Raw genomic sequence first — 17,477 nt, forward strand, 5'->3', positions numbered from 1 at the left:
TGTGAACTTCCATGCTCAGTGACAAAACCATGTCTGAGGCCTTATGAAAGGCCAGCAGTATTTGGACAATCTAATCTTGGGAGGAGCTGATGTTCCAAAGGGCCCTATAACAGACGGGACATCTTAATAGACTGGACAGGAATATTAATCCCAGCTAATCCAGTCCTTAATAGACTGCCTGGCTGTTCTGACCAAGATATTTAGACTTAGATAAAGCATTTTAAAATCATCCACAAAATTGATAAATACTGTGCTTAAGTTATAATTCTTTCTTAATCAAAGTTGATTATTCACTTAATTAATGAGATTTAGCTGTATTTTTAGAATTTACTTTAACTTTATGATCTAATATTGAACAACAAGAAGGAAACTATAATGAATGAGCGCTATAATACTATGTTTCTCTTCTTTTGGCAAAATTGAATTATGCTCAATAGTCATATAGCATAGGAAACTTTTCTGCATATTTAAGTTACATCAAAGCAATTGTTTATTAGTTATTTTATTTATAGAGTTGAAAAAAATTAAATGTTTTACTCATGAGTTTATATGAAGTTTATTTTTAATAGGATGCTGCATCTCTAGGATCTCAAAAGGGTGGACTTACAAAACAAGGATGGTTATATAAAGGGAACATGAACAGTGCAATCAGTGTTACTATGAGGGTATGTAGAATTTTTGTCCATTCATAAAATACTGTGATGCTGTATAATGTACAAGTGTACATTGATCTCAGTAATACTTCTTAATGTATAAAAGAAGTTTGCGGTGTTGTGCGCACAGTTAAAGAGATGCTTTTGGTTCCTGTGTCACATTGCTTTTGTTTTTAATATAATGTAATTTTTCACAAATTAGTCATTCAAAAGAAGATTTTTTCATCTCCTTCAACTTGGTGATGGATCATATAATCTTAATTTCTACAAAGATGAAAAAATATCAAAAGAACCAAAAGGCTCAATTTTTTTGGATTCCTGCATGGGAGTTGTCCAAGTAAGTAGAGAATTATATTGTTTGATATGATGTGTAACTCTTGCAGAAACCTATAGTATTTCTTCTAGTGCTTTGGAATTAAACCTTTATACTTATTTACTTGTATAAAGTGTAAATTCATTAAACGCAACAGGAATTGATTTTGAATCAATTTATTAGAATTGCATTATTGGTCCTCTGCATGATAGAAATATTTTTTTATTACAAAGGCTTTATGTTTTTAGTGAGCAAGTATTATAAAATACTGTGTTTTCATAAGAACTTAATAAAAAAGAGTTCCAGTTTAAGTGTTGAATTAATAAACCTAGATTCATGTTTTTTGAACTAAGTTATTCAGGAATTGGTGCTACATTTATTGCTACAAAATTTATCTTTTGAGCAGCTAGTGGATTGCTAAGTTTGAAAAATAATGATCTAGACCAGACATGTCAAACTCACGACATCCCGTAAGTATTGGGACTGTTTTGCCATTGCCGGCAATGGGGTGGGTGCGGCTTCCATATGACGTGTCCGGCCCATGGGCTGGCAGTTTGACACCCCTGATCTAGACTGAAAAAGTATCTTTCACTCGAAAGGCCAAAAAACAAAAAAACAAAAACCAGTCATTTTTCATTTGCATGCTAAGCATGGAGAATGCTGGGAACTTGTTCTGATGTAACAAGCCTGGAATTATGCACTCTTATTAATTACCTTCAGATTTTTTTCTTCTGTTTAATAGTTTAATATAAACTTGTTTCTGGTGCATGTAATATTAACTCTGGTTGAGCATTATATTTAGAAGCAAATAAGCTTGAACAAAGCTTCATGATCATGTATTCTCCATTTCCCTCTTGGACACTTTTGGGAGAATAGTTCAGAAGAGTTTACTTTCACTTTTACAGAATCTTGAATTACAATACTGTACCCAGCAGACAACTTAAAAAAATCAACAGCAGGTTTTAGTATTCATTAATGCTATCTACAACAGTGAACTCCAATGCTGCTGAAGTCTACCCAAATAGCAAGAAGAAAATGAGAATGAGATCCTTCTTTATTCAGGATATTCTGGCTCCTACTTATAATGCTAAACCATGATTTAATATTGCATGTGAACACAATCAGGATGTGTGTTTTTTTTCCTTGGAAATATCTCTTATGTGAATTTTGCTAAATATAATTTTAAGTTGATAACCAAAATGCCAAAGTTCTTCAAAAATCAGGGGGAAAATATAAGTTGAAACCTTCAATATTTTGCCTTACATTTTCTGGCAAACCAGTCTTCTCATCCTTCATTACAGGTCTTTCTTCCACATTATTATTTAAATTAATAATACTTCTCAGGCAGAATATTATGGAAAACTTGCCCATGGTTAATTAGAGAAACTAGAATTTAAGATGGAAAATATTTTAGTTCTTGTTTTTTTACCATAACTCATAAAATGAATGTCATTTTCGTAAGCATAATTTCTTGTAATCAATATGTTCAAAATAAATCTGTGGAAGTCCCAAAATTATTATGAATTGTTGGACCTGTTTTGACTTCTTTCTCTTTTTTGGCAATGTAAAAGGACTTCTAACAATAAATTGAGCAAAATAAACAAGCTGTCATTTGGGAAGTATTTGGTTCTTAATACCCGAATGGGTTTTTCTATATAATTTTATTATATTTAATCTTAAAAATTATGTCTAAACAACTAGAGAGATATTATAAAAAGCGACTGTCTCGCTTTTTTCTTCTCATATCTCCCAAAACGAGAAAAATCAATAAAAATAGTAAAGTAAAAGAAAATCTCAACAAAAGCAGAAACACACACACACACACATATACCCCATCACAATATATATTAAAATAGAAATAGAGAAAACATTATATTTTTACATGAAATTAAATCTTGCCCACAATGAATCATATTGTTCAGTCTTTCCATTATTCATTCAAACATTGAGAGTGAATACATTTCCTCAGTTCAGTATTTTAGGCCTAAAAGTGGTAGTTTCTTTTAGCAGTCCAAAATTACAGGGGGGAGGGAGAAAAGAAAATCTGTTGAAGCTGCTAGATTAATATTTTTTATTATATTGCAGAACAATAAAGTCCGGCGTTTTGCCTTTGAGCTCAAGATGCAGGACAAAAGTAGCTATCTACTTGCGGCAGATAGTGAAGCAGAAATGGAAGAATGGATTACAACTCTAAACAAAATTCTCCAATTAAATTTTGAAGTAGCAATGCAAGAAAAGAGATATGAGGACTCACATGACGGTAAATGCAAATTATTTTCAAGTTACTTGCAAGCTATTCAGTAAAAGAAAGGTTTTTCTCTATAATTCATAATAGCTTATACCGGTAAGTAATTTTCAAACAGCGGCGTGATGGCCTAGTGGTGGACACACTCAGCTCCCTCTTGGAAGGCTGAGAGTTCTATCCTCGGTAGCAGCAGATGTTTCTCTCCAAGGGCACAAAGAAAAAATATCTGCTGTGAATTCTGTGTAGGCATCAGAAGGGCATCTGGCCAGTAAATGCTCAATTCCATCTAGTTGCCGATTCTACCCTGAACAGGGACTGCAGAGTCATAAAAAGGGAGTTTATACAGGACTTTCCTCTGTTTTTGGTAGCCTATACAGATATATATTATCAAAAACATTTACTGTCAAAATAAGATATATAGATATAAATAATATATTCACAATGAATCTCATTTAGTTTTTACAAATCAGGCTGTTGTGAGTCTTAAGAATTAATTCTTACAAGTGCCAGAATGCTGTGATAATGACAAATTAGATACAGTCCAACATCAAACAGTACTTAATAGAAAATAGAAAATTGCCCATTTGAATTTTGTTCCTGAATAGTGTGAAAGATTACAATTTTCAGAATTTTGAAAACTTGTGAGATTCTTGATTATAACATTTTTCTATAATGATCAATGGACCTCTTAAAACTTTTTTTTAATTAACAGAAGATGAACAAAACAGGATGGACAGCGCATCTGGTTTAGATACTTACCTTCCTGAAATTGCAAAGGTAGTCTTGTGCTATTTTCTCTTTTACAATATGAAATGACTGTATGTAATAGAATCTGCAAAATAGAACATTCTGGAATGTCCAGTTGCCCCTCTTATCTATATCAAACTCTCAACCCAGCAGCAGTTTTTCATTTCTAAAATTAAATACTTTAAATTAAACAAGGTTTAAGGTGTCCAGCACATAGTAGTCTTGATAAAACAAGCTTTTTTAAAGGTTCGAACCACTCTCTGAACACCTCAAATTGTTTCTGGTTTGAAGGATGGAAGATGTCAATAAACAGCCACTTAAGTCAGCAAGATCCAAAAGTCTTTGTCATGATCAAGGGCAGGAATAGAATATTCCATAGTTCGTTGGAATGCTTCATTTCTAAATCAAGTGAATTTTGAAAATTGCTAAAATTTATAAACCTTATTAAGAAAAGAATGTTGATACTTACCAGGAAAGTTTATTTTTGAGGTACAGTTGTTAAATAAAACTTAGATTGTTAGAAAGAATACTTTTTGAGTTTTTTCATAATTTCAAGCTAGATTTTCTCGGTAGGCAAATATAAAGAAAATGTTAATACTAATCATTGTAAAGTGATCAGAATCTTATTTAAGTACACCTAATCCTTGATAGAATAAGAAATTAACGAAAGTAAATATTTCTATCAGAATAGTTTCATTGGCCTTTAGGTTTAATAGTGTTTTACATTTAGAAAAATTACACTCAAGGAAATAAGTAGTCTGATTTAGTGATAAGATTGATATATTAAAGCAGTATGTTGAGGATCAGACATGAATAAATGATATCTTCAACAGATCCATAGTTAAAATCTCTTAGCTTCTCTTCCTTAATTTAGTTCAGTATTTCTCAACTTTGGCAACTTTACAATGTGTGGACTTCAGTCCCAGAATTACATTAGTGGCAGAATTCTTGCTAGTATTCTGCTTACCTTGAGCTCTTTTTGCTCAAAGCAAGCTATTACTGAAAGGAGATACCAAAACATCCCTTTTGAACAGAGATTGTGTCCATGTGGTGGAGAAATAATTGAAACAATGGAACATGTTATTTTGTATTGTGCCCTGTATACAGCCTCTTGGCTGGAATTTCATTTCCATTCCTTACTAAACATTTTAGTTCTTCTTAGGTTTTTTTTTTATCTTAACTTGTTACTGTCAGATTAATTATTCTGGCATAGGTTTTTTTTTATCTTAACTTGTTACTGTCTGATGAATTCTTCTTGCCAGAAAGTTGGCTCCTATTTGGAGCTCTCTGTTTAAGAAACTTCTGTTCTTTGCAATGTGCTGTATGCTTTTACCCCTTGAAAATTCTGCTTAGATCAGGTAAACATCTGCATTGCATCTCACAATGTAATGTAAGAATTAGGACATAATTTTTGATAGAACGTTATCATGTAATGGGACATTACCATATATCAATAAGGGACAGCCTTAAAAAAACCTCTGGAACTAAATGTCAACATTTTTTCTGGGACTGGGAAAGGAACTAAGCAATTTTCTACAAGGTGAAGTTTAAATTTATTGACGTCACATCATACTTTTCATTCTAGAAATGTCTTTTATGGTCATTAAAAGCAAAATGTGAATTGTGTATGATATAGGGATGACTAGATGGTTGTGCATGGTATATAATTTTAGCCTCTGATGCACATGAAACTAAATACAAAACTTATGAGATGCATTCAAAATTATTTCTTTCTAAATTCAGTTAAAATACAGTGTGAAACAGGAAATGTTGAACTTTATAGAAAGTGACTGGGATTTGGCTGTTTCCTGAGGTTCAGAGCACCTGCTTATTATATCTAATCTTGGTACCTCAAATGTGGCTTCGTGTTTCCTTAAGATCCAGCAGCTATTTTGGCTTATGTTTTTCTTAGGTACTATTTCCCCTGTATTCTGAACTGTGTACTTTTTGTTGCTATTTACAGTAAGATTAATTTTGTTTAATTTCTGGATGGTTTCAAAATATAAGTGCCCTTGTGAATTATGCTCTGTTTCTTGGTATCAGCCTGTTATATATTTTTTTCTGTAGAAACAAACATTACAGAATAGCTTGGCAATTGTATTTCTCTGTGTTGGAGATGCTGTCGTCATTCATTTTTTAAAGTTGACTATTCATGACAAGGTGGCCTGTTCTATTTCACGATAAATCTTTGCAGGAGATACTTGCCAGTCCCATTCTTGGTATACTGAAGTCTTCTCTATCAATGTCATCTACTTCTTTTTCTGAACCAGAATAATTCTAGACAGGAAATAAGGTTGGTCAGAAAGGTTATATTTTACTACAAAAGCAAGTAAAATGTAGAATTTACAGAAATAGATTCTATTTCTATTCTAAAATAGTGCAGAATAAAATATACTAGCACATTAAAGAATTGCCATATTTTTACACTTCCGCCTACCTTGTAGAACACCATCCCACCAACAATCTGGCAGCCCCTCCCCCCAGCCTTAGATCCTTCTGGAAGGCCATCGGGACCTGGCTGTTTACTCAGGGTTGGTAGGTAGAAAAGGGAATCTCAGGATGGCTGAGGTGTGGAGTTTTTAGTTTTATAGTTTTGTAGTTCTTCAGTTATTGTGAACTGCTTAGAATTCTCGAAAGACACTGCCCATATACATCAGATAGCTAGCTGGCAGGCAGGCAGGCAGTATTATGAGAAACCTACCCTAAAAAACTGTATTCCAGTTTTTTACCTTGCAATATACTGCAATTTGTTGCATATAAAGAAGCCCTTCCTGTTTGAATTCAGTTAGGGTTCTATTATGAATCTGTATTATCAGTTTTGTCATTGTTTGATATTCTCCAATTTTCGTCTCTCAAACTTGTGTTCTTGGTAAAGTTTTACTTTTTTTCTTGGGCCAAATTTGCACTTGCAGCTCAAGGTATATCTTAATAAATTGTAATACTTTTGATGTACGTTGGTGGTTAACAGTTTGTGTATCTTTTTCAAGCTTTCTGCATAAATATGATCTAAAACATGGACTGTTTTCACAAGTCCCAAAGCTAGATAAAAAAGAGAACCCAATTTAAAAAATGAGTCAAAAATATACTTGTTTGTCTATTGTGGGAAATGATCCAAAGTACTTAGAACTATGCCTAGAGATGATAAATTGGAAGAAAGATTTAAAACTAAAATCAGTTCGCCATACCTGTGAGAAATATTTTAGAGCCCAAACTGGCCTGTGATACTATTATCACTAGTCCTACAGAGGGCTCAATATCTGTTCTTGAGAGATCGATTTAGTCTAGGAGAAATTACCAAAAGAAAGAAGGAAAAATATGTTTATTAATTTTAAAATGCCATTTTATTTTGTAGAGTTGCAGAGATTCTGAATTCAAATTCAGAAATGAAAGCAGGGTTAAGCTCTTTGCACTGGACCCAGATGCACAGGTAAGACTGATTGCAGGGAAAAATCCAAAGCTTTTATATAAAGCCTTGAGTATTTGAGCATTTAAAAGTTATTTTCAATGTTTGTTTCTTTTAAAGAAACTAGACTTCTCTGGTATTGAGCCTGAAGTAAAGCCATTTGAAGAGAAGTTTGGGAAGAAAATCCTGGTGAAGTGCAATGACTTATCTTTCAATCTACAAAGCTGTGTGGCTGAAAACGAAGAGGGACCAACAACAAATGTAAGTTGGAATGGTGAATCTATCGTGTAATATTTCAAGAATAATACCTAATACATATTTTGATGTTTAGGAATCAAAACATTCTGAGACAATATAATTTCATCAGTTTATTAGAGTTTTACAATCCAGTGCAAGAACAAATTGAGTGACAAGATTTTACTATAGCAAGAAATTAGAAGTTATATAGAGCTGATTAAGTTTTGTTTAAATAGATGCACATGTGAATTTTTAATGAATATAATATTGTAGTATTAAACATTTGACTATACATGTGGTGGTATGATCTAGACCCGTGGTGGCGAACCTATGGGCACACAGAGCCCTCTCTGTGGGCACGCGCACTGTTGCCCCAGTCCTAGGCCTTCAGCTGGGTTTTATAAAACCTTTTCGCTTTAGGTCTCCACCGCCATGAGCAAAAAAAAAAAAAGGTTCAATCAATCAATCAATTTCAACCTCACGGGAAAAAAAAAAGATCTCGCAAAGTTGGAATAGATTGACTGAACTTTTTAGTCCCATCCAGTCTGCCGTTACTACCGCAGCCACGCCCACCCAATGGGCCATGCCCACCCAGCACCTGAGGATACATACATAGGTTTTGGGTTGCAGTTTGGGCACTTGGTCTCTAAAAGGTTTGCCATCACTGATCTAGACAACACGAAAATCATGTAGCACATAAGGGAATATTCTGTTTAATGGCATTCATAATGTAAACATTGATGTGCAATATAAGGACTGCTTTTTCTACTAGAAGTTCTACATTATCTATTGTTACAAGTAAATTAGCATTTGCCATTATTATGTTCACGTCTTCTTTTTTATGTCTAGGTAGAGCCATTTTTCATCTCACTGTCACTATTTGACGTTAAGCATAATCGGAAGATTTCATCAGATTTCCATGTTGATTTGAATCATAGCACAGTGAGACATATGCTAGCTAATACGTCACAGGAGTTGTTGAATGGGAGTTGTGATTGCTTACATCCAATTCAGGATATTATTTCAGATGTTATACTACAATATCCCAAACAAGTAAGGAAAAAATAGTGTTTCATTACAAATCAATGTTCCATATTTATATTTAATAATTAATGAAACAATTAATTTATTTTTAGGGAATATTCTCAGTAACGTGTCCACACCCAGATATATTTCTAGTGGCCAGAATAGAAAAAGTTCTACAAGGGAGCATTACTCACTGTGCTGAGCCATATATGAAAAGTTCTGATTCTTCTAAGGTATTTACTTTGATTGTTGGGTATTTCTATTTTCTGAATTTGTCTATAACTTGGTAACTCAGCAATTTTATCAAACTGAAAAGGGCGCATATTCAAGACATTGTTGCCAGATTTTGATATCAGTTTAATTCCTACACTTGGCAAACACGGGCAGATACAGATTGCAGACAAAGTTGCATCTTCTGTGCTGAAATTTGTTTACCAATTGACAAAGCAGACTAAAAAAAAATTGTAAAATCAATTATTGAATAATGTTAAGGAGTCTCAAATATTGCTTTAGTTTTAAGATCCATTTGGAAAACAAGAACTTAATTGTAATAAAAACATGGGAAACAACTTTTTAGATAAATTTTAGGAATTAAGGCTTAATTTAACTGTGAGCTTGATGCCAGTAACAGTTTGATAAGTTAAGAAAAGGGAGTGGAAGAAACTTCAGTTTCAGTAAGAATGGAGATTGCAGAGATGTATGCGGGAGGATTTTTAGTTGTAATTCGGTTCTCTTTTTTTATTGAAAATTTTTGCAGTTTTACAATAAAATAATCCCCCTCTCCCACCCACCCCTCCCACCCATCATCCTCCCCCCTTCTTCCCAGAGCTGAATACAGGGTTAATAAAAACTAAAAAAAAAACCTTAGAACTTAAATAAACATCAAATAATTATAAATACATTCAAAAAAACAACAAAATTTTAAATACTTTAACTCCAATATATAAAAACAAAACAAAACAATAGTTCTAATCGTTACCTTAAACATAAATTATTCAAAAGCTAGATAATACTTTTTAATCTCATATTTGTGCTGTATAAAATTCACCCATTTTTTCCACACCAAAAAATATTTCTCTTGCGATTGATCTTTCAAATAAGCCGAAATTTTTGCCATTTCAGATAAATAAGAAACTTTAAGAAACCATTCCTCTAAAGTAGACAAAAACTCCTTCTTGTAATTCGGTTCTTTTTATGATTGTTTACAGGTTGCTCAAAAGGTTCTGAAAAATGCAAAACAGGCTTGCCAACGTCTAGGGCAGTACAGAATGCCATTTGCATGGGCAGCCAGGTAATGCATGATAGTGTTCTTGATTTAATCCAATAATTCTGTGACTTGTAGTGCCATGATTTCCTAAATTAGTAAATTAATTTATGGGAGGGCTCCTCCTCCTTGAATAAAAGTAATGGTTTAAATGTATTTCTAGTTTGGTATCAACCCATTATTTGTGACAAATGATTTAGCTAGAATTGAAATGTACTGTTTTTTGTTCAACCATTTATGCTAAGTTTAGTAAGTTAATGTGTTATGGTTTTCTAAACTGCCTCTCTATTTTCCCACCATAATGTTTATATAGACATTTTTTATTTTAAAAACTTGTATTTTAGAACACTGTTTAAGGACATGGCTGGAACACTGGACAAAAGTGCAAGATTTTCTACACTTTACAAACAAGATAGTAACAAACTTTCAAATGAAGACATGCTTAAATTGTTAGCTGATTTCAGAAAGTGAGTGTTTTGTTTTACATAGAAATGAAATTATTCAAATGGTAATAAACTGGTTTGTGTCACATGTGTTGTCTGGAATTGTGTGGTGCTTCTTTTTTCTATCTCCAATAGAGTTATGACTGTAATGTTATAGAAGAGTTGTGAAATGATAAATCAAAGCTCTCCAGATCTTCCTCTTCTATATTTTATATTGATTTTTAATTAGTTTATTTATGAATGATCCTACTTAAGTGATTTATTCCAAACTGGCTTTAAATATACATGTCATAAGTCTTTAGTACTGATATATATTTCATGATTAAAAAAATTTATATCAATAATTGTACATTTAGTTTTGATGTATTAAGAGCACTGTGGAAGAATTAGGAGTTTGAAACCTGACTCGTGAGTTCTGAATGTTTCCTTGCAAAAGTGGATACTATTTATACATTTTCCTTACTAGTAAAATGTAAATAGAGTAAAACAGAATTAAAAAGAAAGATTTCCTGTTGTTTGAAACTATAAAAAGTCATATGTAGAAAAAAAATGAAAATCTTCTTGCAAATGTACTGGTTAAGTAAAAGTATTGTAACAGAAGGCATTTTTTGAAAAGACTAAAAATTGCAAAGATAATTCTATGGATGAGAATTTTAGTGAAGTTTGTGAAAATATTTTGTGGATGTTTTGAATTAAAAACTGCATGAATATGCACATAGGGTTTGCAGGTACAAAGTTGTATTGTGTATTATGTCAATAGGAAAAAAAAACATTGTTTCTCTAGAATACAAAGCACAGTGTATTTCATGAAACTGTAGAATTGGGAGGAATTTTAGAACACATCTAGTCCAGTCTCCTGCTCAGTGCAGCTTCCTCTGGAGCATCTCTGACAGAGGACCATTCAGCATCTACTAGATCAGGGGTAGGCAACCTTGGCTCTTTTATGACTTGTGGACTTCAACTCCCAGATTTCCTGAGCCAGTATGGCTGGCTCAGGAGTTCTGGGAGTTGAAGTCCACAAGTCATAAAAGAGCCAAGGTTACCTACCCCTGTACTAGATCTTTTTCTATAAGCTTTCTAAAAAGCCTCTCCAAAGGTCATTGTAGGCAGGCAGAAGGGGAGAAAAGCATAACAATGGAGGATTTACCTATTCTGCTTCTCAGCTCTGTTATACCACGCAAGGCATAATACAGTATGTTGGTCAGTCCCACTGATTTTCTGGGGAATTTTGGGAGGGATGGGAAACTGGAATACCAGCAATCTATGAGTTAGGGAAAAGCTAGTTCCATAAACATACCTTCTTTCAAGGTGAGTCCAATGTTTGTTGCATTAATCTCTTCTTGAAATGAGTTGAACTATTCTCTTTTGAAGCATGCTTTGCATATTTCCATAATGGAGATTGAATATATTAGCCATTTTTATGTTCGGTCATATTTGTTTTTTCTCTGTCTCATAGGCCTGAAAAGATGTCTAAGTTGCCAGTTATTTTAGGAAATCTAGACATAACAATTGATAATGTTTCTCCAGACATACCAAGTAAGTATTGAAAAACTATTGTAAAAGTGGCTACAATGGCTTTATTCTTCCATTTTTTTTATTCAATTCTAATATATTTTCAGATTTTGTTAATTCATCATACATTCCCATGAAACAGTTTGAAAACAGTTCCAAGGCAGTAGTAACGTTTGAAGTAGAGGAATTTGTTCCCTGCATACCAAAACATACTCAGCCTTTCACCATCTACAACAATCACCTTTATGTTTATCCAAAGCACTTGAAATATGACAGCCAGAAGTCGTTTGCAAAGGTGAGTTAATGTGCCTGTTAATTATGTTCAGATTCAAAGCTAAATTGAATCTGGATAAAACCATGTCTCTTTGTTGGAAATTTGATTTATGTACTTGAAAACAAAAGCAATTAAACTTAATTTCTATGCTCTTTTTAGGCAAGAAATATTGCAGTGGGCATAGAATTCAGAGATTCTGATGATGAGGATTCTCGGCCCCTCAAGGTATGTTGATCTGGCTTGTGGCTGTTCAGTCATTAATATCAATTTACAGTGCAGATGATGGGGCAATATCTAAGACACATTCTCAAGATCTGTAATAATATTTTCTGTGTTTTACATAAGCATAAATAAACCTGGTTACAAGAATAAGCTGTGTTTGTATGTACAACTATACTCTGCATTCTTCATTGAAATAAATTTGTTTTCCATATATATGTAGAAATATAAAAAAAGAGGTAATATCCATCTTTAAGACGTTTGCTGCCTAAAATTAGAATCATCCAATTGCTTGCAAAGTTATTTTTCATATTGAGGCAGAGCAGTGATTTTTCTAGTTTAAATCAGAATAGGTGCAGCTATGTAAGAAATATACTTTTCCTACCAGCTAGGTGTTTTAATAAAGATTGGACTCTCAGACTTGAAAGATACGAAATTTCAGGAATAGCAGTGTACAAAAACAGTCCTTCATGAAGTTTTAAAAATTACAACATTCACAGTGATGTGATTGTAATTTGTGTTAATGCACATCCCTTTAACACAGCTATTTTGTGTATGTGTGTGTGTGCATATTTTTTGGTATTTAGAATTAAATTTCAAGATAGGGAGAAGTCAATATAAAGAACTCTACTCACTTTCTATTAGTGTCCTCAAAGGAACGGAATCATCCATCTGCAGACCAGACATACAACCCAGGGAGGTATGTTGTCTCCCTGGAGCAAAAATCAAACGTGGCTGAGAACCTAACCGAATACTGCATCCAGTTTTGGTCACCACGATGCAAAAAAGATGTTGAGACTCTAGAAAGAGTACAGAGAAGAGCAACAAAGATGATTAGGGGACTGGAGGCTAAAACATATAAGGAACGGTTGCTAGAATTGGGTATGTCTAGTTTAACGAAGAGAAGGACAAGGGGGGACATGATAGCAGTCTTCCAATATCTCAGGGGCTGCCATAAAGAAGAGGGAATTAAGCTATTTTCCAAAGCACCTGAAGGCAGGACAAGAAGCAACGGGTGGAAACTAATCAAGGAGAGAAGCAACCTAGAACTAAGGAGAAACTTCCTGACAGTGAGAACAATTAATCAGTGGAACAGCTTGCCTCCAGAAGCAGTAAATGCTCCAACACTGGAAGTTTTTAAGAAGAGACTGGACAGCCACTTGTCCGAAATGGTGTAGGGTTTCCTGCCCGAGCAGGGGGTTGGACTAGATGACCTCCAAGGTCCCTTCCAACTTTACTAATATGAACATATGAACCCCTTCCTCCTCCTCCACATTGGGATGAATGACACAACAAAGAACCTGAGTATAATAGTGAATGACTACAAATAACTAGGCAATAAAGTTAACTAGGCAATAAAGTTAAGTAGTGTTCTCATCAGTACTCCCAACAAAAGGCCAACACCCATTGAGGGAAAAAAGAATTCTAGAAATAAACCACTGGCTAAAGGGTTGGTGTCACCAAGAAAACTTTGGTTTCCTGGATCATGGACTGCATTTCCTTTACGAAGGACTCTTGGCAAGGGATGGGCTGCACCTCACGAAAACAGGGAAAAATGTACTTGGCCCAATTCATCAGGAGGGCTTTAAACTAAAATTGAGGGGGAAGGATGACCAATCTTCAGAATCTCTAGAACCGAAAACCAATCATAAATCCCAAGAAAACAAATCAAACAATGAGGTGGGCAGAGATGAAAAAAAGAAAAACTCAAACAACATTCAGAAGATGCAGGAAACATACCCACACACAGGCACAAAAGCCTGAAACGCTTATATACAAATGCACAAAGCTTGGGGAACAAACAGGGTAAACTAGAAGCAATAGTACATGACGGAGGGTATGACGTAGTTGGTATTACAGAAACCTGGTGGGATGAAACTCATGAATGGAATGGATTGATGGATGGATACAAATTGTTCAAAAGAAACAGGTCTACAAAAAGAGGAGGGGGTGTTGCACTATATGTAAGAGAACACTACATATCTACAGAAACGCACAGGATCAAAGATAAAATCTCTCCAGAATGCATATGGGTCAATATAAAAGAGAAAAAAAGTGACATTACCATAGGTATATATTACAGACCACCCAACCAATCAGAAGAAGTAGATGAACTCTTTGCCAACCAATTAACAAATGTATGTAGGAAGCATACCAAAATAGTAATGGGAGACTTCAATTATCCAGATATCAATTGGGAGACAAACTCTGCAACAAGTGGGAGATCAAGCAGATTCCTAACCAACCTAGCTGACAACTTTGTCATCCAAAAGGTGGAGGAGGGAACTAGATGTAAAGCCATACTGGACTTAATTCTAACTAATAGAGAAGAAGTAATGGAGTTGAAGTTGCTGGAACCTTGGGCAAAAGTGACCATGTCATACTGGAATTTAATATAACACAAACACTATCAACAGAAAACAATCCAACCAGTGTCTTGACCTTCAAAAGAGCTGAGTTTAACAAACTCAAGAGAGAACCTAGGAAAGATCCCATGGATGAAAATCCTAAAGTGGAAAACAACACAAGAAGCATGGGAAACTCTCAAAATTGCTATCATAAAAGCCAAGACCAGCACAATACCACTGAAAAAGAAAAACAAGAAAGTCAAGAAGAAACCAGAATGACTGCACAAAGATCTCTCTGACAAACTGAAAGACAAAAAGGACAATACAAAAAATGGAAAGAGGAGCACATAACTAAGGCCGATTATCAGCAGACAGCCAGAACATGTAAAGATGAAGTCAGGAAAGCAAAGGCTCAGAACTTACAAAGACTTGCAACAGAAATCATGGATAATAAAAAAAAGTTTCTTCCAACATATTAACAACAAGAAAAAAGTCAAGAAAATTGTAGGTCCACTAAAGAGAGAAGATGGCAAGGAAATAACAGGCAACAGGGAGAAAGCAGAGCTGCTTAACTCATACTTTACATCAATCTTCACACAAAAAGAAACCAAAGCCCAACATACCAGAAAACTACTGCAAAAGACAAATTAGAAACAAAAATTAAAATAAGCAAGAAAATGGTAAGAGAACACCTATCCGACCTTGACAAATATAAATCACCAGGGCCTGACAGATTACACCCCAGAGTTCTGAAGGAGCTGGCAGATGTTATCTCAGAACCACTGCATCATATCTTTAAAAAATCTTGGAGCACAGGGGAAGCACCTGAGGATTGGAAAAGGGCTGATGTGGTTCCCATCTTCAAGGAAGGAAAAAAAAACGGACCCAGGAAACTACAGACCAATCAAGACCTGGGAAGATAGAAAACATAATTAGAAAACAGATCTGCGAACAACTAGAAGCAAACAAAGTTATAACTAGTAGCCAGCACAGGTTTGTTAAAAACAAATCATGCCAAACCAATCTTACTTCATTCTTTGACAAAGTGACTAAACAAACTAGTAGACCAGCAAAATACTGTAGATGTAGTATACTTAGACTTCAGTTAATCATTTGATAAAGTAGACCATAACCTACTCCTTGGTAAGCTAGAAAAAGGTGGAATAGACAATATCACCACAGATGGATCTGTAGCTGGCTGGCAAACTGAACTCAATGAGTAATCCTCAACGGCACTACATCCACATGGGGAGAAGTAAGCAGTGGGGTACCACAAGGTTCCATTCCAGGCCCAGTACTCTTCAATATCTTCATCAATGACTTAGATGATGGAATTGAAGGGGAAATCATCAAATTTGCAGACGACACCAAACTGGCAGGAGTAGCCAACACCCCAGAAGACCACCTAAGGATCCAAAAAGATCTTGACAAACTTGAACAATGGGCCCTATCCAACAAAATGAGTTTCAGTGGGGAAGAAAAGCAAAGTTTTACATTTAGGCAGGAAAAATCAAAGGTACAAGTACAGATTGGGCAAGACCTGGCTTAAAAACAATAACTGAGGGACCTTGGAGTCCTAGTGGACGATCACTTAACCATGAGCCAGCAGTGTGCAGCAGCCGCCAAAAAAGCTAATACAATCCTGGGTTGTATAAACAGAGGCATAGAATCAAGATCACATGAGGTATTAGTACTGCTTTATAAAACCCTAGTAAGATCACACCTGGAATACTGCAGCCAATTTTAGTCACCATATCACAAAAAAGATGTTGAGAATTTGGAAAAAATTCAGAGAAGAGCAACTAAGATGATCAAAGGCCTGGAGACTAAAACATACGAAGAATGGCTGCAAGACTTGGTTTGGCTAGTCTAAAGAAAAGAATAGGGGAGACATGATAGCAGTATTTGAGAGGCTGCCACAAAGAAGAGGGGGTCACGTTATTCACCAAAGCACCAGAGGGCAGGACAAGAAACAATGGTTGGAAACTGATCAAAAAGAGAAGCAACCTGGAATTAAGGAGAAACTTCCTGACAGTGAAGATAATTAACCAGTGGAATAGCTTGCTCCCAGAAATCGTGGGCACTCCATCACTGGAGATTTTCAAAAAGAGGCTAGACAGTTACTTGTCTGTGATGGTATAGGTTTTCCTACTTGAGCAGGGGACTGGACTAGAAGACCCCCAAGGTCCCTTCTAGATTCTATTCTGTTCTATTCTATTCTATTCTATTCTATTCTATTCTATTCTATTCTATTCTATTCTATTCTATTCTAGTCCTATTAACTTTCCTAGTCTGATTTCAAGGTTATGTAAGAAATACCATGGTTTAAAAAACCCCTTTATTTTAAGAGATATAGAAACACTAAATAAGGGTTAAAAGCAATTTAGCAAGTCTCAGTTTATCTCACTGCATTACCCTGCCTTGTTTTTTAGGTTTACAATATATTTCTCATCTCTATGTTGCTTTCCATTGTGTTACGAATTATCAGGTTCAAGGAAAGTACAAGTTGTAAATCCATCATAGGAATAACAAAATAACATCAGTAAAAACCAGGAATTCCCCCTTGAAGAAAGCAATTGTAGCAGAGTTTGAACTCTGCTCTGTTAATACAATAGCCATCTCCTCTTCCTTCACATCATCATCATCATCATCATCATTATATAACAACAACAACTTTATTGTCACTTTGAATATATACCAATGAACATATATCAAAATGAAATTTTGTTGCATACAGCTCTCAAAGGGTTACCACCTCCGATATACACTCCTTGTTTGTGGCCAGCTGAAGTT

General features: G+C 34.7%; 1 protein-coding gene across 17 annotated transcripts in view; it reads left to right on the plus strand.

Annotated features, from left to right (window-relative positions):
- The window catches only part of DOCK9 (dedicator of cytokinesis 9), a 118,876-nt gene that overhangs the window by 49,437 nt on the left and 51,962 nt on the right, over window positions 1–17,477 (plus strand). For all 17 annotated transcript variants that reach the window (XM_039337773.1, XM_039337767.1, XM_039337777.1 and 14 more), the window contains exons 6-18: window positions 570–665; window positions 856–990; window positions 3,052–3,226; window positions 3,924–3,988; window positions 7,311–7,385; window positions 7,482–7,622; window positions 8,448–8,651; window positions 8,735–8,857; window positions 9,833–9,915; window positions 10,233–10,355; window positions 11,788–11,867; window positions 11,951–12,138; window positions 12,277–12,342. In XM_039337773.1, the coding sequence (XP_039193707.1) occupies window positions 570–665; window positions 856–990; window positions 3,052–3,226; window positions 3,924–3,988; window positions 7,311–7,385; window positions 7,482–7,622; window positions 8,448–8,651; window positions 8,735–8,857; window positions 9,833–9,915; window positions 10,233–10,355; window positions 11,788–11,867; window positions 11,951–12,138; window positions 12,277–12,342 (1,554 nt within the window). The remainder of the gene's footprint in view (window positions 1–569; window positions 666–855; window positions 991–3,051; window positions 3,227–3,923; window positions 3,989–7,310; window positions 7,386–7,481; window positions 7,623–8,447; window positions 8,652–8,734; window positions 8,858–9,832; window positions 9,916–10,232; window positions 10,356–11,787; window positions 11,868–11,950; window positions 12,139–12,276; window positions 12,343–17,477) is intronic.

The sequence above is a fragment of the Crotalus tigris genome, unplaced genomic scaffold, assembly GCF_016545835.1.
Source record: "Crotalus tigris isolate CLP2741 ecotype Arizona unplaced genomic scaffold, ASM1654583v1 scf7180000017685.4511686, whole genome shotgun sequence".
Lineage (NCBI taxonomy): Eukaryota > Metazoa > Chordata > Lepidosauria > Squamata > Viperidae > Crotalus > Crotalus tigris.